This window comes from Danio aesculapii, chromosome 19 (assembly GCF_903798145.1).
Source record: "Danio aesculapii chromosome 19, fDanAes4.1, whole genome shotgun sequence".
Lineage (NCBI taxonomy): Eukaryota > Metazoa > Chordata > Actinopteri > Cypriniformes > Danionidae > Danio > Danio aesculapii.
In genome coordinates, this window is record NC_079453.1 from 21,723,318 (window position 1) to 21,749,475 (window position 26,158).

A 26,158-nucleotide genomic window follows, 5' to 3' on the forward strand; every position below is an offset into this window, starting at 1 on the left:
ATTAAATAGAAAAGCTCTCTGAGCATCTCATGCAATCTCTTGCTCACTAACATGTATGAGTCACTAACACATGCACATTCTTGTATCTTCATATTTCCCTATTTTTTTTTCTTTCCCACCCCTCCACCGCTATTAGTCAACCTATATTTATGTCTCTCGGTTTTGCAAACATTAACCAGTGAAATTTAAAAAGACTAAATCTCTCTATTGGATCTGTCAGTCAAACAATTCTCATGATGCTGTTCCACTTCAGTCTTAAATAAAGTGCTGTGCGGTTTGAAGCATCTCAGCTTGCTTTGAAATGCAAGGTGAAAACGGGTTGTTTAAATCAGTATAGCATTGTCCTTAATCAAGAAATTTCAAAAGCATGAAATTCTCATTTTTATGAGTAGAGAAGAGTGTCTTAGTATAGCACTTGCCATCTAGTCAAACTCAATACTGGCTTAAAGGAATAGTTCACACAACTAGGATAAGGATGGCACACACCAAAGTATTTGTTTGTTTCTACTATGGATTTGTGAACACAAAACTCAAACTGTATTGGAACAAGTGAAGAATGAGTAAATGATGGCCATTGTTTTTGGTGAACTATCCCTTTAAGAAGCCCTTGCATAGCATGGTGTCTTTTTCAAACATGAGATTTTGGCTAAATGACAGAAACAAAACTGCTGAGTCTATAATCTGATGGAAAGATGGTGAATTCCTCAGATGCAGTTGTTCTAAAGGATGAAAGACATTTAAAAGTGTTCCTGAAAACTTGCAGTTTCGAACATTGTGATTTCCACTGAACATTGTTTTTTTATTGAATGAAATATTTTTTTAACAAGCAGACTACATCATTGCGGTATAGTCTTATTATCAGCTGTGACTTGCAAGTTATTTATTGTCTTGAGAAGGACACAAGATGAACTTTAAAACTATTTGATCAACATCTTCAAACGTTCTCTTTATTTGGTGTGAGGGCACGAAGCACTGCGCAGTTAACACACTTAACACAAACTCTGTATTCATGGCAAAAAAAAGTGATAGATTTTTCTATGCCAATCAAAGGACAATAGATCCCTTTTACACACTTGAAATTAAATGTGACAGAATAAAATTATAATAATGAATCATTTTCTCTAACAGCAGAACAATGAATTGATCAAAACCATGGCAGTAAAACGAAAGTGTCAGCAATCTTTGCCAACATCAGCCAACTTTTCAGTGGGAATGTGCATTTGGTGATGTCATTATAATTGATTGGATCGAGCACAATAACACTTGTGCTGTGTTTGTTAATCAATTAGACTATTAAAAAATACAGCACATGTTTTTAAATCACCAAACCACTTTGAAACCAAACTTTGTCCACCCAAACTAATTTTGACCCTACTCAAATTAAAAACAGTGAAAAATAGAAAAGTATTAACAACTTTAGATTTTTGCAATTTCAATTCGACATTAGTAAATTCAATTCAATGAATCAAATAGACTCAAAGAAATAGAGAAAAAATCTTATTCAATTTGACAAAACAGTTGCCTGAAAAGTCTCACAACACATGCAAATACAGAAACACAATGTTATGTTTATTTTAATGTTCTATAACTTACAGTTGGTTTGAGAGTAACTATTGCTAACAGCATTAAATTACATTTAATTTAATGCGTATTGTGCAATTTGTCCTATTATTAGCACTAAAAAAACAACAAGGAATCGTACAAAGGTGCGTTTCCCAATCAATGACATAACTCGTGGCTGAACTGTCATAGTACGATGCATCGTTTGGAAAATGAACAATGTAGTGACGAGTGTTTTCCAAAACCGTAATTTCTCTGTCACAGATCCATTGTTTGAACCACTTTAGTTATAATGTAAAATGTCCATAATGACGCTCTAAATGGGGTGGAGTAACAACTTATTTAGAGAAAACCCCCATAACTTTTTGTGCAAATTATATTGTTTTACACGCGCACACACATTAAAAAAATCCTATATTAATTTTGGTAAACACGTGCACTTGTTTTCCATATTAGTTAAAATATATGTAAACGACACACATAGGACCTGTGTTTCCTTTACAAATATAATTGAGAACATTACATATAAAATCACTAAGCTAACATGTATTCTAATCTCATATATAAATCATATAAATCGTTACTGGTTATAAGCCTAATTTACAGTAGGCTATTTATGTGAATGAAAATAATAATAATAATAATAATAATAATAATAATGATAATAATAATAATAAAATAATAATAATAAAATAATAATAAAATAATAATAATAATAATAATAATAATAATAATAATAATAATAATAATAATAATAATAATAATAATAATAATAATTATTATTATTATTATTATTATTATTATTAGGTAGGATATTGTTAATTTATATTTTATTGTATTTATTTTATTTGTATAATAACATTCAAACCACAGCAGAAATGTTCTAAACAACAGGCCCATGTCATACACAGTACAGACACATTTCTTAATAAATAACCTACTATGAATTAAAAGCATTAACGCATGCTATATATTTTTGCTTTCACAAGCTTTGAAGATAACATAAATTCCGCTTTTGAATAATAGGTCACCTATAGATTTCGTCATGAGCCACGGCTGCGTTCAAAATTACATCAATGTTTTCAAAGTGCACTACGAAGGGAGTGCAATTGTCAACATGAAGATCGCTAAAACTGAACTGTTAAAATACTCTGAAAGCAAATTACACCTAAGAGTGATGACTTTAATGTTTTTTTTAATCATTCTGAGTTTAAATGATGAATGCTCTAAACGAATGGGGCATAGGGAGATAACTGGAAATAGAACACAGCCAGGAACTATGCTTCTAACTACAGCTCTAGAGGTATAGTTGCAAGCGTACAAGTTTGCGATGCAGTTTGCGAATGTTCGTTGGAAAGATGGATTTGGAAATGCCAAATCAACTATGTTTGTAACGACGGAACTTGCAACCTAAGCTGGCTAATGATGGTTTTCAGAAATGCACCCCAGTATGATCAGGATGTTAAAAATAATGAAAAACTCACCTCTCGGATCTCCGACAACACTGCAGCTAGGTCGGTCACTTTTTCCCCAAACACTGATATGGTTACTGTTCATCATGGAGCTCATTTACTGTACATGATAACTTTGAAATGTTCTTCAAGCTAACTATAAAGATTGCAGTGACATAAGGGTTAGTAAATGGACAAAAATTATATACAATCACCATTGTATTGCCAAATAAGTCAAAATTTTGTCTCCCTATACATATTAACCCATACTATCAAAAGCAGTTAAAGTTATAGTTAAAGAACATAACATTAAAATAAACTTCAGAATTACTATAAAGAAAATTAAACTGGTTTACAGTGCCATGGGGGTTTGTAAATAATGACATGGTGTCTTATTTTTGGTGAACTGTACCTTTAAGCATTCAGACTAAGTCTAAATCACTGCATAACCTGCAGTCTTTATTATTATTATTATTTTTTTTTTACCTGGCCGGCAAATAAAATTATTTGTAATGTCTTTAAATTTCACTGATGCACTGTATTTTTTGATTGACAGGTAAAGGCATAACGTCATGCTAAAAAACACTCTTTAGCAATTGTAAGCCTGTAACACCTTTACAAGCATCTGCGAGATTTATACAGACAAAAACTGCATGTAAAATCCAGTTGGAATTTAGTATCTGAAATATGTCAGGTTGACCTTGGCTCAGGTTTTTTTTTTTTTATTAGTAATAGACTTGTTTGCTTCTGTCTGAGCAAGTACTCTGTAATGACGTGGTCAAGGCAAGGCAGAGTCTTAGAGGATTTTCTGAGCACCTCGTCGAGATGGAGTGCATCATGTCCTCATCAGCTCTCCAGTGAAGTGAAAGCGGGCAGGTATTACACTCACATGGCTCAATCAGAGTGGAAATGAAGCCTCTTATGACCACAGGCTCCGCCGTCCCGCACTAGCACTTAAGGACTTCCCGCTGGAGGAAAGACTCCGAGAAATGGTTTCACTTCTGCAGAGATGAGAAGAGTGATAGAAAGAACAAAAAAAGTAGATAGAGGACACTTGTTATTTAGGGCTGCAGTGACTAATCGATACAAATCTAATTTCTCCTCTCAGGAGGCCACGTTATAAGGCTTTATTAATTGGATTAGATTAGAAATTGGCTAATCTGTTGATTAAAGGACCACTAAACATTGTGCAAATTGACTTTTACACACACTACCTAACAAAAGTCTTGTCCTATCCAAGTTTTAGAAACAACTAATAACTTGACCTGTACTTGATCATTTGGTATCAGAAGTGGCTAATATGAAAGGCAAAGGCCTCTAGATTGTTTATTTTACCAAAATAAAATATGATCATGCCTTGATTTTTTTAATTATTAGGACAGCAGAGTCTGACTTTGCTTAGACAAAAGTCTTGTCACTTAACAGAAATAATGTACAGTATAGAATATAAAGTCATGGTGCAGTGGAAAAAGAATTAATAAGAATTAAAAGAACTGCATCCATACATCTCTGCAATGATTAAAATAACCTATTAATAAAATCATCTGGAATGGCAAAGAAAGCGTTCTTTCAGGACTCCCAGAGTTCATCAATATTCTTTGGTTTCATCTTCAATGCCTCCTCCTTCATCTTACCCTGGACATACTCAATAATGTTCATGTCTGGTGACTGGGCTGGCCAATCCTGGAGCATCTTGATCTTCCTTGCTGTCAGGAACTTTTATGTGGAGGCTGAAGTATGAGAAGGAGCGCTATGCTGCTGAAGAATTTGCCCTGTAATGTGGTTTGTAATCTAATGAGCAGCACAAATGTCTTGATACCTCAGGCTGTTGATGTTAATGTAACCACAAACAATGATTTGTTCTTCCCCAAACTTAACTGATTTCTGTGAGAATCTTGGGTCCATGTAGGCTCCAATAGGTTTTCTGCAGTATTTGTGATGATTGGGATGCAGTTCATCAGATGATTCAAATGATCAACTAGATGTCATGTTATTATTTGTTGCTTTTACAACTGGCATCAACAACAAGACTTTTGTCAGATAGTGTATATATCATATTGCATTTGGTCTAAAAAACAAATGAATCATTAAAAATGGTAAGTGTTTAAAAAACAGTGTTTATGTTTAGTTTGTTTTGTAACAGAAAAACACAAAAACCCTGTCTCAGCAGAGTGTTTTCACACCTCTAGTTTGAAAAAAGTCAGGAAAGTGGGTGAGTCCAGCTCTGTTTAGGTGGGAGTGTCGGTGGAGGGAAAGAAGGAAGGTTTTGCATAAAAATGGGAGTTTCAGTTCGGGGCAAAACAACACACAGACACAGAGGAGAAAGACAGTGATTGCATTTAAATGGACATCAGTAATCGAATAATTTGCCAAACAAATAATTTATCAACTTTAACTGCAGTTTGGCACTTTCACTTTCATTCAGGAACATTTCATGCATGCCCCCCGTGACAAAAGAGATATTATTAGATGTGAGGAACTGCTGGAAGAGTGTAGTTTTAATGGAATGTGTGTGTATAGACTATCCTGTCATGAACATTTTGTCATGTCAGAAAATCCTACATGACGGTAAAAGTTTGATTAGGTTGTTTACATGTTTACATTCGGAGAGCAGCATTTACAGCGAATCTTTCAGTCTTTAATATTGTAGTGATATTAACGTACTGTAAACTTTGTAACTAAATCATTTTGACTAAGGTATGCCTTTAAAAACTAAAAAAGTACTGCTAACGATACTAACTTCTTTGCCTTGGAATAAACATAAACAAATCACACTGAACACACACTTACCAAATCTGTAGAGACAGGGCAATCAACGTGAACTGGAACCGCGTCTTCATAAATAGAAGATGAGAGGCAAATCCACACCATTTCCTGATGTGAAAAGCTCTCGGGTAAATAATGTTCCTTACAAACGTATTTTTGTTCTGTGTTAATAGAGCACTGTAATCCACATGTGAGTCCAGCTGCGCTCTCATAGTGGGGAATTCTTCTTTTTCCACTTGTTTTAATTATGGTTGGCAACTCAATGTGCCGTCTCTCTGCCGTCTTCGAAGCTTCATGCATATTAATGAAGTTGCACCTCATACACAATAGAGTGCGCTGATTGGTTCAAACCAGATCTTTTAATGCTAAAAGCTCAAAGACGTCACGTTGTAATTGCCAGTAAAGTCTACACACTGGAATACACACAAGGATCTAATAGCCATGACATAGCTTCAAAGTTTCTTTTCAAAGTAGAAGAATGAATTTGTTTGAAATAACGCAAAAGCAACCAATCTTCACTTTTTTTTTGTGAAATATATGTGTCCTAATAGTGTTTTTTCTCATATATGACTGTCAACTTCTCAAAAAATGTGTTTTGGTGTTTCATGACCCTTTAAGGAGTGTGTTTCTGCCATAGAAAATCATAGGCAATTGGTACTTTTTATTTTAAAATTCTGACTTTTTCTTACTATTTGGATTATTTCTCATAAATGTTCTTCTTTTTATGTCACAGTTTTGAGAACAAATAAATAAGTAAATAATCAAATGTCAGAATACATCACAATTCTAGCTTGCTTTGTTAGGACTGTGAAAATAAATCTCTTTATACTGAGATGAATAAAAAAGTCAGAAAGTTGAGGAAAGAAAACTTTTGTGAGTTAAAAGTGATCTTTTTAATATATATTTTTATTTGTCTTAGCCTATGGTTTTTATGGGCTTCCATAGTTTATTAAAATGTATTATAAAATAAATAAGTAGTATAAATAATAAACACATACTGTTTAATATTTGAGTCCTTATTCATACAAATATTAAAGCTTTTTAAATACAGTTTCCAATGCTATCCTGTGGCAATTCGTAATTTCTTGATTTAGTAGCTTAATTGTATTGATTTGTAACATCTCAGTTGTACAATTTAGGACAATTATTGTATGTTTTCATGTGAATGAAGTTACATAAATTTGTACGAATTAGTAATTTTTTTTAACAATACATAAAATAGTTACATTCCTTGTGAGATAAAGCTGCAATTTCTACCATCTATAGCACAATTTGACAAAACAACAACAACAAAAAAATACTTTTCAATGTAGTTGTTGCTTGTGGTCATACTCTACAAAGAACTGAGGTTGACAGAAAAGTCTGGAGTAGAGATCTAAAAAAAAGGTTCATTATAGCAGGATGACATTATGCTGGTGTACCGCAGATCTTGCTCTCTCCACCATCCATAATTTGGGGCCCTATCCAAGAGGTGACGTCACCCGAAAAACTTTGTATTGTGGTAATGTAGTATCACTGATGGAGACAGACAGTGATTTTGGTCAATTTAGTCCTCTCTTAAGTAATGTTCTGTTTATTTAAAGCATTTCCCCAACCCTTTGTTATTTTTGATGCTACTATTTAATTGTTTTTGGTCTGTAGGATTTTGTAAAACAGTTTTGAAAGTCTCTTCTGCTCACCAAGAATGCATTTATTTTACAGGAAACAGTGACATAAATTTATTATTGCCATTTTCAGTTAAATAATAATTTTAATATATTTTATAATGTAACTTACTCCTGTGTTGGCAATTAGAATCTTTAGCATTAATAGTCCAGTCTTCATTGTCAAATATTCTTCGGAAACGGTTTTAATATGTTAATTTGGTTCTCAGGAAATATTTCTTAAATGTTGAAAACTATTTTTGATTAAACCATGAAGTGAATAGAATGTTCTGGAAAATAGATTTGATTTGAAATGGAAATATTTTCTAGTGTTACAATTAGTGCTGTGCAATGATTATAATTTTAATCACTATTAACAGCATAATTCTTTTTACTTGTACATAAAATACAATTAACACTTCAAAAGTAGTGTATTACACACTTTTATTTTAAAAATACTATATGAAAAATGTCCAATAACATTTGTTTTGCTAACACTTTAAACAAATACTGTTATTTTTCCTGCAGTGTTCCCTTTAATTATTAACAGATAAATATGTATCTTAGCAGGGCACTTATGGTCAAACAAGATCAGTTGTCTGAATTGATTAGAGAAACATTAAAAATGTGCAGAACAGTGTCTTGCAAAGACAAAGATTGAGAAATACTGATTTAAAGGCTAATTCACATCACACTGATAAACACCAACAAAAAAGTCTGTCAGAGTTTGTTGCGTGAGTGTGTTAAGGCTGCGGTCCACTTCAAACGAAATTGAATAATGAACTGAAATGACTTTATTTTGGACAAAATCTGTCCAAAACCACGTTCTTAGTGTTCTTTTGAGGGAGTTCATTTTGGCTTCTAAACACCTTTGAGCTATCATTGGTCTGTGGCGATTACACTTGTCAGTGGGTGTGTCTTTAGCTACGTTTTCATCTACCCATTTTTATGCACATGTTGGATATACGCATAAAAAGCGCATAACTGAGTAGGATAAGCTTTTTATTCTATAAGAAAAGATGTGCATAAACTATGGAAACACTTTTATCGAACAAATTCCAGTATGCGCAATTAAAAAAAAGTCATGTGATTTTGTTATAAGAGATCATGCAATGATGAAAATGTGTGTGAAAGGACAAACCAGCAGGCTGAGCACTTTGTAAAACATCTAAAATGTTGTTTTGTTCATTCTAAAACACCTTAACCATTTCAGTATTAGTGTTATTAATGACCTCTAGAATCAAAAGTGTCTGTGCTTCGCGTCTCACGCCTTCAGACGCCACCACGCGTTTACTGCGTGTCAGGATTGTCCTTTATTAAATGAAGAAAAGATTCACTCAGCTTCTACTATCACAGCAAATTTAATTTTCACTGTTGATATTTGGCACCAGATAATCAGGAAGTGACGATTTTGTTCACTTTGACTCGTTGGATGGAACACTGTTTTATTCGCACATCTTATATGCGATAATCCAGTTTTGTACATAAAGTTATTAGCATTTTTTGATGGAAACACAGCTTTTAAGTAAGGGTCTTTGATGTGCAATTTCTTCCCATGCAACTCATTTCTTATTCCATATGGGTCAGTCAAGGGAACAACATCCAAAACAGTAGCCCATAGTGGCTCTGACTAAAAATCTGATGTAAAACATAAGGAAATGCACAAGTTTTATATTTTAAGAGTGTTGACAGAAAAGTCCTCGAGCTTGTTTGAAAGTTGTGTCTGTCAGCATTTAAATGCTGTGTCAATCCATTGAAAGATCAGGTGGTAGATGCTGCTTTCAAACACTCCAGTGGCTGCGTAAGCACTCTCCTAAAACAGTGATCATTAGAGCCAATCACAGTCATATCTGTTGTGCAAACATTGTCCTGTCGACTGTGCACCGACATATAGCACAGAAGTGCTCTCAGCGACCCGAGTTCGATTCCCAGCTCAAAATCCTTTTCCGATCTTTCCCTTCTCTCTGCTCCCAATGCTTTCCTGTCTAAAATCTCCATTGTCCTATATCATAATAAAGGTGAAAACCCCTTTCCAATAAACTTGGCCAATCTATTCTGCCCTGAAAAAAATTTGAAGTGAAGTATAGGTCTTTAGAAAATGAAAAAAAAAATGCTAAAAAGAAACAAATAAATTACATAAACATGTCACTTTGGCATGAAGGAATCACTTTGACCATATTATAATTGCCTGCTGACTCTGCGTGTGCTAGTGGTGCTAACTTCGTGGAACTGATCTGAATAAAGAGATAGAGAGAGAAACGGAGACAGTGAGAATGGAGGTTCCCTCTAGCATCACATTACCTTCCAGCAGTAATGACAGACCGTTCCACCACTTCACAGACCGCAGCACGACTAGCCAGGGATGCCCTCACTGTCTGCCCGCGAAACTAGACCCCACTATCTAAGCGTTCCTCTAAAACGCAATCAAAACAGTCTCCGCATTCCATCTTTAAAGTCTGAATAATATGTGTCTGGAAGAATTCTCGAAACCTCCAATGGAAAACAATCCCGGATGCCAGATTCATCGCAATCAGACGTTCCCCAGTATTGTTAGCGCTCCTCTAAATCTGACGCTACATCATCCGTTCACCTCATCCTCTGTGTGAGACTTCGAAAAGTCATCCGTCTCGAAACTCGACAAGCAATTTGTCTGACTTGAAGCTTGAGACCTCGTATAAATATTTCACAGAGGTGAGAACAATACATTTGATCTTTCTCAGCGGTATAAATAAAACACTCAATGTCTAGGAATACAGTCTTCGGGGTCTGCTGGAGCGTATTTGTCATCGGAAATGATCATGGAAAACCAATACAGCCTTTTCCACCGCATTCTGCTTAAACCCAGGAGCATCGTCAATGTGAAATGTATGATAGCAATATGCAATTATGTAAAAAATATGACAGCGGACGAGCCAATGGAAAGTTTAAAGAGATGCGCTGACTATTGTTCCGCATAAAATGAGAAGAATTTCAGCTCTTGCTCAGACACAGTGATGCTTTGTGTTTTGGTGTGTGTGCGTCTGTGGTGGGCGCTGCTGTGACCAAAACTACCCTGCGGTTTTCTCCTGCTTTTACGGCCTGAGTAAAACGTATTTTCAGTGATGTCTTAACTAAAAATAGCAAACGAGACCTTAATATGTCTTTTGTTCCCAAACGTTTTTGTGTGAGAAAGCCTGTTTGCGTCGACAAACCATATGCTGAAAATAGTTAAATAAAATCTTTTTTTTCCTCGTTATAATGAGGAGAAAATAAGCCAGAGATTGGAGATGGAGAGAAGGGACCGATGAGAGTCTGTGACGCTCTTTAGCCAAACAGCCGCTGCTCATTATCTGAAGCACAGTTTACCAGGCCTTTTATTGGACCCTTCAGACACTATTTGTCATGAGTTGCGAGATTCCACAAGGGGCTGATGTAAGCGGCTGGTCCCCTATAGCAAAAGCACGTCACACACACACACACACACGCACGCACACTTCTTGGCTCTGGTAAGATCATTAGGATTGCATCAGCCCCCCATCTGCCCAAACGGGTCAGAGGCAGACAGGACATGATGTAATCTCAAGACTGACTGCAGTATGGCGATAGCTCTCCAAACACTTTGGAGATTTCTGCTGCTTTAATGTGGTTGTGTACGACAGTGCAGCTCAACTGGGTTGGCCTCAGGAATCAGGATTTTGCATTGGAGTGGTTACTTAATTCTGTAACAATTTTAGGGTCATTAAGTGGATGTAATATTTTATTTTTATTTTTAATTAAGTTCATTTCTTAAAGTTTCTTTAACTGTTTTAGTAAAAGTATTTAATTCTCATTAGTTTTATGTATAATTGTGAGTCAATTTAAATTTTTGGGTGAACTATTCCACACTATGACTGTGTGAACATTTTAACATTTAAAACATCCGGCCAAAAGAAATGTTAGTGTTTGTAACCTTAATAAAGATTACATCATATACAATAAAGACTATGCAGTGTTGATTGTTCAATAACTGTACCTGAATACTGTTAAACTCCCTAGAAAACTATTATTCACTTTCATCTTTGCTATATTTTATGTATCCACACCGTAAAAAATTCTATCAATTAGTCATGATGTCACGTTTTTAGTTCATTGTAACTTATTAAACTAAGTTAATCATGTTCTAACATAATTTTATAAGTTATGCCTGCTGTTTTAAGTCAGTTTAACATAATATGAGTTCAATAGACATGTATTTATATTAATATATTTATATTTTATATTTAGTTTTATATTTGTTTTATATTTAAATTCACTGAATATTGAGAGCAATATAATTCATATTTGAGTTCAAAGTATGTAATAAAATAAGTTATTATCATTATTATTTAAAATAATAATATAAATATACATATAAATATACATATAGTTGAAATCAGAATTATTAAATTGCAGCTGAATTTCCCAAATGATGAGAGCAAGGAAATTTTCACAGTATGTCTGATAATATTTATTCTTCTGGAGAAAGTTTTTTTTTGTTTTATTTTGGCTAGAATAAAAGCAGTTTTTAATTTTTTAAAGACCATTTTAAGGTCAAAATTATAATAATAATAAAATTATATTATTTTAAATTATGTTAATAATAATAATGCTGTTCTTTTAATAATGCTGTTCTTTTGTCCATTTTAATTGTTTAATTTATTCTTTCATTTTTTAGCTAAATAAAAAATATTAAAACAATAAAAATAAATATTAGTTCATTTGTTTTATCTTTGTATAGTTTTTGTTTGTTATTTGATTTTAATTCTCTAATAAACTATTTCACTTAACTCATTGGCAGACTATTTAACGTGTTTTAAGGCAAACCTCAATTAGTTTTTATTTATTATTTCTGAAAACAAAACAATGTTTTTGGCTTGTCTGGAAAATGCCTCTAGATTTAAGAATTTGTAGATATCTGGTCAAACAAAAGCATTTTTTAGTGCAGTTTCTGAGAGACAGATTCAGCCAGTGATTTATACACAAATTGCCTACATACCCATTTTTCTCTGGTTTCTGGTAAAAAAAAAAAAAACACATGAAAAAAAATTGGAATGGTACTATTGATTCAGCCAATTTTAAAGCAAAAAAACACCAAATCGACCATGGAATATCATGATCCATCACTAGTCCCAATCATCACTAACAGTTGAAGTCAGTATTATTAGCCCCCCTGTATATTTCTTTCACCAATTTCTGCTTAACGGAAAAACGATTTTTCAACACATTTCTAAATATAATAGTTTTAATAACTCATTTCTAATAACTGCCTTATTTTATCTTTGTCAATATAGCAAAATGAAAACAACAAAACAACAATTAAATTTAACAAAACAACAGCATTATTATTATGATTAACATTATATATTTTTTTTAATAATAAATAATATAAAAAATAATGGTAGTAATAATAATAATAATATTAATAATGCTGTTGTTTTGTTCATTTAAATAGTTTTATATATTAAATTTTTTCATATAAATGAAAAAATATATTAAAAATAAATATTAGTTCATTTGTGTTATCTCTGTATAGTTTTGATTGTTATTTTATTTTAATTCTCAAATAAACTACACAATAAGAGTATATGTTCTTTTATTTTGAAACTATGTGGCATAAAATAGTTATTTGTTGCTAATAAATAAAATGGACGGTCACACTTTAAAGTGTTAGTAAATATGTATAAGAACAAGAACTAATTATGAACAATACTTTTACTAAAGCGTTAACAAAATCCAAATTCATGCTTGTTAATATTAGCTAATGGACCGTGAGGTAACATGAACTAACAATCAACAACTGTATTTTCATTAACATTAGCAAAGATGAATAAATACTGTTATGAATGTATTGTTGATTGTTTGCTCATGTTAATAAATGCATCAACTAGCATTTCATGATACAACAGTATTTCCCAGTACTGGGTTGCAGCTGGAAGGGTATCCAGTGCGTAAAACATATGCTGGAATAGTTGGCAGCTCATTTCATTTTGGCGACCCCTGATAAATAAGGGACTAAGCCGAAGAAAAATGAATGAATGAATACAAACTTATTGTAAAGTTTTACCAAATGTACACAATATTTTTGGGGGTTCTGAATTGAAGCTCTCTCTGTGATATATCCTCTACCATATGTGAAGTGAATTTTAATAATACACTATAAATTTACGCTCCTTTTTAAATTTATTTTTTGCAGATGGCCATCACATATGGGAAATGGAGGCTAAAGTCAACAGAGAATCATCCAAATCTGTAAGTCCAACCTTTTCTCTTTTTCCCCCCACAAAGAAACTAGATCTAATCATGAGAATTGTTTTTTTTTTTCCAATTTAACTATAGAAATGTGTGCATAAGTATAAAACAAAAAAGAGTTTAGTGTTTTATTGTTGTGTTTGAGGAAAACAGGTTGTTTTTTTTCTTTAAAGCGGATATAATGCACCCATGGAGCCCTACTCTCTGCTCTCAGGAGGAAACGCACACATACACACACAACACTTGCACAAGCAAACCTGCTGCTTGTTTTCTCTATGGAAGATTCTTTCAGCGAGAGCTCAGGGACCACAGTTTAGACTCTGGGATTAGACAGTGTTTGTGTGTGAAACACTGCACCTGCTCCCCACACCGCACACACACACACTCTTGTTAGGTAGCACATGTCTGTCTGCAGAGCTCAGACTGTTGGAAAAGACCCATTCTGAAGGCCCCAAATGGATAGTTCACCCAAAAATTTACATTTACTGATCATTTCTTACCCTTGTTGCAAAAAATGCTTTACTTACTTAATGATTTTGTTTTGTTTATGTTCAAATTAGGGCTGCACAATATATCATTTCAGCATTGATTTTACTAAGTGTGCATCCACAATAGTCAGATCGCAGGATGTTGAGTTCGGATTATAGTCAGTGTTTAATTTGAGCCGGATCTTGTTCCGGAAAATGTCAGATATTCGTGTTTTGCGTTCCGGTATTTATTTTAATAGATCCAGAATTAACTTGTGCATGGTAAATACCTACACTTGCATGCACACACACATGACGGCCATCAACAATGATTTCAGCCAATCGGCTTTCTTATGTTTACAATCACTCTCATTGGTTGGTGATTATTGTTTCGCGCAGTGAGCAGCAAAAATAAATAACAACATAGTGGCCTACCTCAATAATATTTGTATTTTCAAAATGGCAAAGAGGCACGCATATTTTCATTTTTAAAACCACGAGTAAATCTGATAATAAATCTGATCAAAAGAGATCTCGAGAAGATAAAATTGTGCAAATGGATCAGGATAGCAGGAGACAGAAGCAAAATGATCTCAAGTCAGCCAGAAAACATGACAGAAGAGGTAACTGTGGGCTCTTCTTGAAGATTAGAGTGAGTCATTTATTTATTCATTTTTACTTAGCACATAATAGAACTGAATAGAGATTGTTTATAAGTTTTATATTTGTAGCTACATGTTTGTAATATCCATGACTGGCCTATAATGTTATATGGCACAAAATATTAAAAAGTGATGCTCTTTTTTGCGCTATCACCGTTTGGTGACGTCATGTTCTGGGAAAACTTAAATTGTCGGATGTCGGTCGTGGTAACTTTTATTTCCTGGTTTTGTTCCGGGAATTATTAATTTATAAATTAAGCACTGATTATAGTGGATTAAATTCAATGCAGAGTTGAATAATAATGGGGTAAAAATGATAGTTCACCCAAAAATGAAACTCACTATTTTTAAAAATCTATGATTTTTTTTTTATATTTGAACACAAAAAGAAAATATTTTAATAACTCATAAACATTTGAAACAAGTGTAGGGTGAGTAAATTTTAACTTTTGGGTGAACTATAAATTTAAGGCTTGTGACTGTGTGAACATTTTAACATTTAAAACATCTGGCCAACAGAAATGTTAGTGTTTGTAACTTTAATAAAGATTACATTATATACAATTAAGACTATGCAGTGTTGATTGTTCAATAACGTTTATGAGTTTCTTTTTTATGTTGAACACAAAAAGAAGATATTTTAATAGCTCATAAACATTTGAAACAAGTGAAGGGTGAGTAAATAGTGAGTAAATTTACATTTTTGGGCGAACTATCCCTTTAAGGCCTGTAACTGTAAAAACATCCGGCCAAAAGAAATCTCAGTGTTTGTAACTCTAATAAAGATTACATCATATACAATAAAGACTATGCAGTATTGATTGTTCAATAAGTGTAACTGAATACTGTTAGACTCCCCAGAAAACGATAATTCACTTTTACCTTTGCTCTATTTTATTTATCTACACAATTCAAAATATAAGTTCAATGGACTCATAAGTTTAATTAGATTCAGCTTAAAAATGTAAGGCAACCAGGATTTTTTACACTGTAAACTAGAAGTCAATAAAGTGATTGATACAAAACAGACAATGTACTAATACTGCTTAATGACATAATAGTTGCAAATTTATTTATAGTCAATAGGATGTCTATTGGAAGACCATAAAAAAAAACGTTAGCAGAAACGGGGGCTCGTCCGGGATCCAAAACAGACTGACAGTTGAAATTACAAGGTTTTAGTCTCTAAAGAGGTCCAAAACAGACTGTAATAATATTGTAATGATTGCTGGAGTACATATATTGGAACAATATTAAAACAAATGTTAGCAGAAATGGCGTCTCGTCGTTATTTGTTCTATATTATTCGAGATCCAATCCCCTTCAAAATCACCCCGCTCAATCTAAAATTAAGAATTCTTTCCTAATAAAGATGTATTCACATCGCAATATATATCGCACAAATACAAAATATTGAAATTTCAGATTTTTCCAATATCGAGCAGCCCTAGTTCAAATATCTAAAACATTTTCTAGAAAAGTAAAATAATAAAATAATTATTTAACTTCAGAAATGATAAGTCAAACAAGCAAAATCATCTGTTCAACCTTCTTCTTCCTTCGTTGAACAGAAAATAAGATAATTTAAAGAATGTTTGGAACTGATACACATTGGCATTTATAGTAGGAAAATAAAATACTATGTAAATCAATGGTTACTTGTTTCTGACATTCTCAAATTTTTGGCACAAGTGAAGAGTGAGTAAACTATTATTTTTTTGAGTGAACTATCCCTTTTTTCTGGCAAAACAAATAAATAAACAGTTCATACAGTATAAATCTCTGGAATGTGATAAAACGTTTTAATCAAAGCATTTAAGGGAAAAACCACTCATTTTCTGGCAATTTATTCATAGATTTCCAAAAAGAGAATGTACAATTGCGTAGTGACTCTTTAATTGCATCTCGTCAACTTTCAAGTCCGAGTTTATCAGAAAATGAGCTCAAATTCCTTCCAATTTACGACAAAATTTTATTAGCTTCTGTCTGAGCTCATATGTTCGTGATAAAATGAAGAGAGCTGTATGGCTGTCATATTTTTTTTTAGGATGAATTAATGTTTGTTTCTTCCCTGCGTGAGCCAAAAGCTCCCTGAAAGCTTGCCTTTGTCTGGTGTCTCTTGGTTCATAACTTTATGAGAGCCTCCACGCCTGGTTTCAATGCTCAGCGAGTGAATGGGGACCATCTGTTTGAATGGAGCATTAATGTGTTAGACAATTTTTTTTACAAGGGCTCTTTTGATTTCTACCCCTCCCTGCCTGGCTACATGTGTGTGTGTGTGTGTGTGTGTGTGTGCGTGTGTGTGTGTGTGTGTATGTGTATATTTATTTAATGTGAACCATTTTCTCACACAGTATAAACCACATCGTTCTCTTAGTATTGTAAGCTGGTGTGTTTTGGTGGCCTTTTATTTTATTTTTTTTGTAGGGGGGTTTGGAGTTTTTGTAAATTGACACATTCGTCTACAAATACAGAAAGTTTGGTCTTCATTACTTTTTTCGGTTCCAGGATTCGGTTAATGTATTTGGCTTAGAAGCCAATTGTCCAATTACTTTTGGACCCTTAACAAGTGGGAGGCACATATGCAAACTATTGTAATTCCTGCCATGTTCACCTGATTTGGATGTAAATACTCTCAAATTAAAGCTGACAGTCATTTCAAATCCATTGTGTTGGTGTATAGAGCCAAAAATGTTAGACCTGTGTTGATGTCCAAATATTTATGCACTTAACTGTATGTATATTTCCAAGCTATCAACTGTAGATAATGATTGGATTATGATTTACAATAATCTCTAATTTTATTTCAACATGAGTTCTCAAAGACAGCCCATTTTTTTTGCAAAACTGTGACAAGTTTGCATCTCTGTGTGTAAATGGATTCTGCTTTACCATTTACCCTTCATGTGTGCGCAAAGGTGTCTATTAAAATACACTTTAACCTCCCTAATTGAAATTTCCCTTTAGGCTATATGAAGATACAAACACATATTTTAAAGTAATATAAAATAATTTACAGACAATCATTTGGCTAGATCTGCTGGTTTCAGATTGACTTAATATTTTCCTGCATAGCTGGATGTAATCAGGCATTGACAATGGTATAAACCATTAAATGGGTAGTCAGGGGTGGATTATCATTTTTATTTATATTAATTATGATACAGATCAGTGCAAACTAGTTTTCACTAATTATTTGGCACATGTTGTTTCGTTCTTCACGGGTGATCACTTTTAACTTAAAAAAACAAAACCAAAACAGAATAGTAAGTCTGAGTGTACGTGCACATGCACTGAAGCTAATTAAAGCTACAGTACAAAAACTTTATAACAACAGTTTAACATCCTGAAATTTAACATGTCAACATTTTAACAGTATCATTAATTGTACCATGTTACCAGTGGTGTAAAGTAACAAATTACAAATACTCAAACTACTGTAGTTGAGTAGTTTTTCTCAGAAATTGTAATTTACTAAGTAGTTTTAAAACTATGTACTTTTCCTTGAGTATATTTTTAGTGCTGTAAAAGTACTTTTACTCTTTTACTTTTACTCTTTTACTTTTACTAGTCACTACTTTATTTTTTCTTGTCTATGGAGATTAGAAAAATCTGTCCTGTGATTCCTGTCCAATCAAATCACACATAGAAGATAAATCGCATCATGATGAACTACCTCAAGACATGGGCGATTTAGAATTGCACCAAGCCGTTTGGAAGCATTAAAATCGTCCAAGATGATATCCAAAATCTTTACACATATCAACCCAGAGACTGTTTAGATGCATGTCACTGATGTGAAGATGACGGATGTTTACTGTACAATGACCAAAATGGCCCTAACCACCCAGCAGGTACGGGATGTGAACAAGACATCAGATCGACGTTGTACCCCAACCTCATGGGGACGTTGCATTGTGTTTGGAAATGAAAATCGGGTTGACGTCAGAACGCAATGTCAGGCCGACATCAATGTCCAATGTCCAACCTAAACTCAACCATATAGCAACATCTAATGATGTTACAGTTTGACATTGTATGTACATTTCCACTATGACGTCTATCAGATGTTGGATTTTAGTCACCACCTGACAAATAAATATCAGTATTTGACGTCAATGTGACGTTGGTTTAATATGTTGGCTCGATGTTGGATTTTGGTCAGTTCAATTCAATTCACCTTTATTTGTATATCACTTTTACAATGTAGATTGTGTCAAAGCAGCTTCACATAGAAGATGATAGTAATTTGGAACAGTGTATTTCAGTTTTCATAGTTTTAGTTTAGTTCAGTTTAGCTCAGTTCAGTGTTGTTTAATAATCACTACTGAGAGTCCATACACTGAAGAGCAAATCCATCGATGCGCAGCTCTACAGATCCCGAACCATGCAAGCCAGTGGCAACAGCGGCGAGGAAAAAAACTTCACCAATTGGTGAAAGTGAAGAATTAAAAAAACCTCAAGAGAAACCAGGCTCAGTTGGGCACGACCATTTCTCCTATGGCCAAACGTGTGTTGGTCACTTTCCAATACAACCTAAAATCAACCAAATATCAACATCATTTGACGTCATTATTGGACATCAAAACAACGTTGTCCTTAGATGCTGACTAGACATTGAATTTTGGTCACCTGACATCACAACCTAAATATAACCTAAAATTAACGTCTTATGATGTCATGTACCTGCTGGGCAATAACTCAATTAAATTATACTACAGAATGTTACGTTTACACACATCCACAAATTACATGTACATGCATCAGCTTTTTACAGTGTAATATTCACTACTCTTGAGTTCATTTGAAAGGACTACTTTTTACTCATACTTTGAGTAGTATTTACAACAGATACTTTTACTCTACTTGCACTACACTTTTAGGCAAGTAATGGTACTTTTACTTGAGTTTGATTTTTTAGTACTCTTTCCACCACTGCATATTACTGATATTCTATCATGACAATCAGTTTTAAAGTTTTTAGCCTTTCTTAACTGAAGTAGATAAGAACTGTATGCCTGTTACCTAAACAGAGAATAACTTTCAATGTGCCCAATGACCTGAATATTTTCATCTAATATTCATTTAGAAATCACATTACACAAGTAAAATGGGCTGCGAGTAACAATCCACAACAGATTTATAGGTGCATGGGTGTGTTGTTAGCATTTTAACATTTTTCAAGTACTTCTTAACTGAAGTTAATCAGAAATTGTACACAGTGAAGCTGGAGTTTGCTGCGGGCCAAGCGTCCCGAGTACAGCTGCGCATCAGACTAATGGATAAAATTCCCTCTAACACATTGTGCTTGGTCTGGCTTTGCTCTGCGGCTGAGGCGATGTGCTAATATAAATAGTCGAGGAGCTCACCTGCACATGCTTCGAAAACCTGCAAGAAGACTGATGACTTCCTCTCTGGCTACTGTACAGCGCCTACATCAATCTCCTCTCAGCCACACTGGGTTCATCTCAGGGTGGAGGAGAAGAGAAGAGGCTGAGTGGTGGGGGGCGGTAGAAGATAGACAGTTTGACAGTCCCAGCACCTTTCTCATACTGTAGTTCTAATCGTAGACGGCTCGGCGGTCAAAAGTTCAGTGGTGTCTGGAGACGGTGAGGGGAGAAGCGCAGGGGAAATAAACTGTCTGGACAGAGTCCCCGGACGCTCTCTCATTCAGGGTGAGAAGCGAAAAAAAATAACAGCGTCTGCTGCATGCAGTTTGGTTTGTCTGAACCTCATCTGCCCCGAGCTCGCAAAGCCACAGTTGCTGGATGTGTACGCGACTGTTGGATGGAGAGCATGGTGTGAGGTTGAGCAACGGAGACTGTGCTGTCAAGGTTTTTGATATCTAGAAATGTTGTTTATTTTTCTTCTTCTTCTTCTTCATCAAAATGCCTGAAGAAATTATTCCATTTGATTGGTGTTTCAGGGCCTGTTCACACCTAGTCACTCCATGCGTTTTCTCAGATTAAATAGTTATTTGATTTGTGAAAATGTTTCCATTTATATTACAAAATGGATTAAATTAATTTTGTTTCTTCAAAATTTTACACACAATACCCCATAATGACAATGTAAAAAAAGATTCTTTGAAATTGTTGCAAACTTAAAAATAAAAAAACTGAAAAATCACATGTACATAAGTATTCACAGCCTTTGCTCAATACTTTGTTGATGCAGTTTTGGCAGCAATTACAATTAAGTCTTTTTGAATATGATGCCACAAGCTTGGCACACCTGAATTTTTGCCCATTTCTCTTTGCAGTACCTCTCAAGCTCTATCAAGTTGGATGGGAAGCGACTGTGTACAGCCATTTTCAGATCTCTCCTGAGATGTTCAATAGGATTTAGATCTGGGCTCTGGCTGGGCCACTCAAGGACATTCACCAAGTTGTTGTGAAGCCACTGTGTTGATATTTTGGTGGTGTGCTTTTGGGTCTTTGTCTTTCTGTCAGATGAATCATCAAGGTCAAGAGCACTCTGAAGCAGGTTTTCATTCACGATGTCTCTATACATTGCTGTATTCATCTTTCCCTCTATCCTGACTTAGTTCCTGCTGCTGAAAAACATCCCCACAGCATGATGCTGCCACCACCATGCTTTGCTGTAGGGATGGTATTAGCCTGATGATGAGCGGTGCCTGGTTTTCTCGAAGCGTAATGCCTGGCATCCCCTCCAATGAGTTAAATTTTAGTCTCATCAGATCAGAGAATTTTGTTTCTTATAGTCTGAGAGTCCTTCAGATGCATTTGGCAAATTTCAGGTGGGTAGTGGCTTCCGTCTGGCCACCCTACCATACAGGGCTGATTGGTGGATTGCTGCACAGATGGTTGTCCTTCTGTAATGTTCTCCTCTCTCCAAGAAGAACGCTGGAGCGAGCTCAGACAGAGTGACCATCAGTTTATTGATCACCTCTCTAAATAAGTCCCTACTCAGCTTAGATGGCTTTAGGAAGGCCAGCTTTAGGAAGAGTCCTGGTGATTCCAAACATCTTCCACTTAGGGATGATGAAGGCCACTGTGCTCATTGGAACTTTCAGAGCAGCAGAAATTTTTTTGTAACCTTCCCTAACCGTGTGGCTTAAGACAATCCTTTCTCAGAGGTCTACAGACAATTCATTTGTCCTCATGCTTGGTTTGTGCTTTGACATGCACTGTCAACCCTGGGACCTTATATAGACAGGTGTATGCCTTTTCAAATCATGTCCAATCAACTGAATTTACCACAAGTGAACACCAATTAAGTTGCTGAAACATCTCAAGAATGATCCACTGGGAATCCGCTGCGTAAAACATATGCTGGATAAGTTGGCGGTTCATTCCACTGTGGCGACCCCAGATTAATAAAGGGACTAAACCTAAAAGTAAATGAATGAATGAATAAATAATTTTGCAACAATTTCAAAAAATCTTTTTTCACATTGCCGTTATGGGGTATTGTGTGTAGAATTTTGTGGAAATAAAATAATTTATTTTACTTTAGAATAAGGCTGTAACAAAAAAACAATGTGGGAAAAGTGAAGCGCTATGAATACTTTCCGTGTGCACTGTAAATGTGTCTCCACTAAACATTTATAAATTCAATCTTCAAATCAGCCTGCGTGCCCAGTAGTTTCACGAATAGAACTTTGTATTTCTGTCATGACAATTTTTATTCGGTAATAATTAACTTTGTAACAATACCATAATTGGTATGTATGTAGGAATGTTGATATGTTTGAGCTTGACGGCTTAAATCTGCTACACTACTGCTCAGGGGCGTAGTGGACATTTTAAATGTGGGGGGGACAGCTGTAGGAAATCCAAAAGTTCACACTGAAAAGTTAGATACACTGAAATCTATTTAACTAGGTTATGTTGACTAAAGTGTCAGATACACTGAAATCTATCTATCTATCTATCTATCTATCTATCTATCTATCTATCTATCTATCTATCTATCTATCTATCTATCTATCTATCTATCTATCTATCTATCTATCTATCTATCTATCTATCTATCTGTCTGTCTGTCTGTCTGTCTGTCTGTCTGTCTGTCTGTCTATCTATAGGCGCTATTTAGTTGCTTGCTGCCGTTCACTTAACGGCCAGAGATGTCACTATATAAAGGTTTCTGTATCCTACATATAGGCGCAATTTAGTAGCTGGCTGCAGTTAACTTAATGGCCACAGATGTCGCTATACAAGGGTTTCTGTTTCCTAAATATTTGCACTGTTTAGTTCATACCTGTCAACATTGGTATGTGAAAATAAGGGACATGCCATGAAAAAATAAGGGATATGCCACCATAATATGGGATAATATGGGAGCGCGTCAGTTGACAGTCTTGCACCACTATATGACTGTTTTGAGGATTGCATATGAAGGGGAGACGGCACCTGTAATGAAAAGGAAAGGGAATCCCATCATAAACAAAGCGAAAGCATAGAACAGATTTACATTTAAGAGCAAGGGGCAGCCCCTGGTGGTTCGGCGGTATGGGTTGCGTATAGGGAGGCTCGGCTCTTTAATGTTCATTTGCCACTCTTCAGAGTTTTTGAACTCAACATACAGTATAGGCGATGGTCAGGACAACTCTCTGTAGGGTTATTAAAACATTGTTCCATATTACATTGTTCCAACTCTGACTCAAGCAGTTGAATTGATGTTTATATGTTGAATTCCAGGTGGCTTTGCTTGTGGATGTCCCACCATACCGGAACCAAAGAATATCCAACCCTGTTCAAGTGAATTTCTACGTGTGCAATGGCAAGCGGAAGAGAAGCCAGTACCAGCGTTTCACATACCTGCCCACAAATGGTAAAATCGCCTGTTTTTGCCTGCTTTTATAATTCACTCACTGTTTTAAATTTTTTTCCCCAGTCTGTAATGGTATTAATTCAGAAGCCTTTTTGGTGGATGGAATTGTGGCTGTTTTTTTTTTCTTTGTTAAAAGCATTTCCATAAAATTTGTTCTTTTCCATACCTGCTCCGAGAGCAGTGTAAGGGCAGTGACAGGGTGGGGTCCAGTTTGTGAATGCTATTATTCAAATCCAGACTGGTTGCCAGGTGAAATGAAAAAAAAATGGCTTGACATCTGAAAAGGCCTTACCACCGCTAATTCCCTTGGGCCCAGCGTGCGTAACCAGTGGGTGGTTCAAAGGCTTGAGTCAGACCCAGCGTGTCTCGGCCCGGTCTCCTGAAGAGTGGGCACTGCAAATGCAGGCCGTCCCACTCAAACTGCAGCCCTGTCTTATTTGTTACATGAACACTGCAACAATGACACATGGAATCTGTCCAGCACATTTTATGAATAATTGCCTTCTAGGGTAAAGGTCTTCAGGCCAAGGCTTTATTTTTTGTATATCCTGAATATTAGACTAAAGATGACTTTAAAATAAATTTTTGAATTACTATTGATATCATATAATTGTAATATATTTATCATTTAATTTTAGCTGCTTTTTAAACAAAAGATTTGAGGCCATTGACCTTCTAAAGCATTTGTCATTCATTCATTTTCTTTTTTGGCTCAGTCCCTTTATTAATCCGGGGTCGCCACAGCAGAATGAACCGCCAACTTATCCAGCACGTTTTTTATGCAGCGGATGCCCTTCTAGCCATAACCCATCTCTGGGAAAAAGTATTATTATTATTATTATTATCATTATTTCTATTATTATTATTATTATTATTATTATTATTATTATTATTATTATTATTATTATTATTGTCATTATTATTATTATTATTATTATTATTATTATTATTATTATTATTATTATTATTATTATTATTATCATTATCATTATTATTATTATTATATTATTATTACTATATTTATTTATTTGTTTATTTATTTATATGTAACCTTTTATATAATAAGCATTATTGGTTTTATTATTGTTATTATTAATATTTATGTGCAGAGGTATATACTTGCACATGAATTTTACATGTATTTTAGCTTTATTATTATTATTATTATTATTATTATTATTATTATTATTATTATTATTATTATTATTATTATTACCATCTATTTATTTGTTTATTTATTTATTTTAGATAAAGAAGATAACCCTTTATATAATAACCATTATTGGTGTTATTATTAGTATTATTAATATTTATGTGCAGAGTCATATGTTTGTACTTCTATTTTATTGTTGTTATTATTATTATTATTATTATTATTATTATTATTATTATTATTATTATTATTATTATTATTATTATTATAGGGCCACAGACCACACTTTATATAATAATCATATATGATAATCATCATTGGTGTTTTTATTGGTATTAGCTATAATAATTAGATTAATAAATATGCAAAATATTATTAATATAATTTACAATTGTTCCTGTTTTAATATTTAAGTGAATATAATATAACATTTTGAGAGAGAGAGAGCAAGAGAGAGAAAGATTTAATAAAATTTAAAAGAAGACAATATAATACTAAGATAATTCGGTCTATTCTTTATCATGATCAGGAAATTTGGAGACACTCTTTTATCTATTTTCAAGATAAATCATAAGCCTAGAACTGTACACGGAATGACAAGTTGATTCTAATGAGCATGGGTCTATAAGCTTCAGTGGTAGGAGTTAAAAATCTGAATCATCTGAGATAGATGGTTTTTGAGGTTAACGTGAGGCGGAGTGACAGATATCTGACTGCCTGTACAGTCATGTGCTAGAAGCCTGATTTCCCCTTTCAGGGCTTAAAATAGGTGTCTAGGCTCTATTTTAAAATTGTGGTCAATCTGGGCGGCACAGAGAGTTCCCCTTTTCTATGTATTGTTGACAGAATTCAAAATAAAACTTCAGGGCTTCTGCGGAGGCATGTTGGTGCGAGGCATGTCTCATTTGCACAGAAAAATAAACCGCCGCTGACAGTCTGTTGAGAAATGCAGCCAGAAGTTAAAAGGTGAAAAATGTAACGTCATGAGGATAAAGAGTTTGTCAACAACAGATGCAGTTCTTCCCAGTAGCTCAACATCTGTTCACCAGAATCAAATACAGCGTAAACCAGAATGAGGTAGTTTTTATTTTGTAATTTTATGTAGTCATGCAGTTAGCAGATTCTGCAGCCCAAATTGGGGGTAAAAGAAAGAACAATTTTTAATTACTATAAATTTTCAGTAGTTAGGTTTGTCTATATTGTACCCACATATGGGGTGAAACATCAGTATTTTACTAAATAAACTGAAATTAATATTGTGTTGCACTGTAAAACCCAATTAGTTAAGGTAACTCAAACCATTTAAGGAAATGAGTACTGTGAAATTAATCCATTTGAGTAAATCAAGCAATTTGAGCACAGTAAAACCCAATTAAGGAAGAGAACTCAAATCACCTCTAAGTTAAGGCAACTC

At 34.3% G+C, this 26,158-nt stretch overlaps 1 protein-coding gene across 1 annotated transcript in view; it reads left to right on the forward strand.

Annotated features, from left to right (window-relative positions):
• nfatc1 (nuclear factor of activated T cells 1) overlaps positions 1-26,158 on the forward strand; it is a 92,671-nt gene that overhangs the window by 42,335 nt on the left and 24,178 nt on the right. The window contains exons 7-8 of the mRNA XM_056479531.1: positions 13,611-13,666; positions 23,459-23,591. Of these exons, the coding sequence (XP_056335506.1) occupies positions 13,611-13,666; positions 23,459-23,591 (189 nt within the window). The remainder of the gene's footprint in view (positions 1-13,610; positions 13,667-23,458; positions 23,592-26,158) is intronic.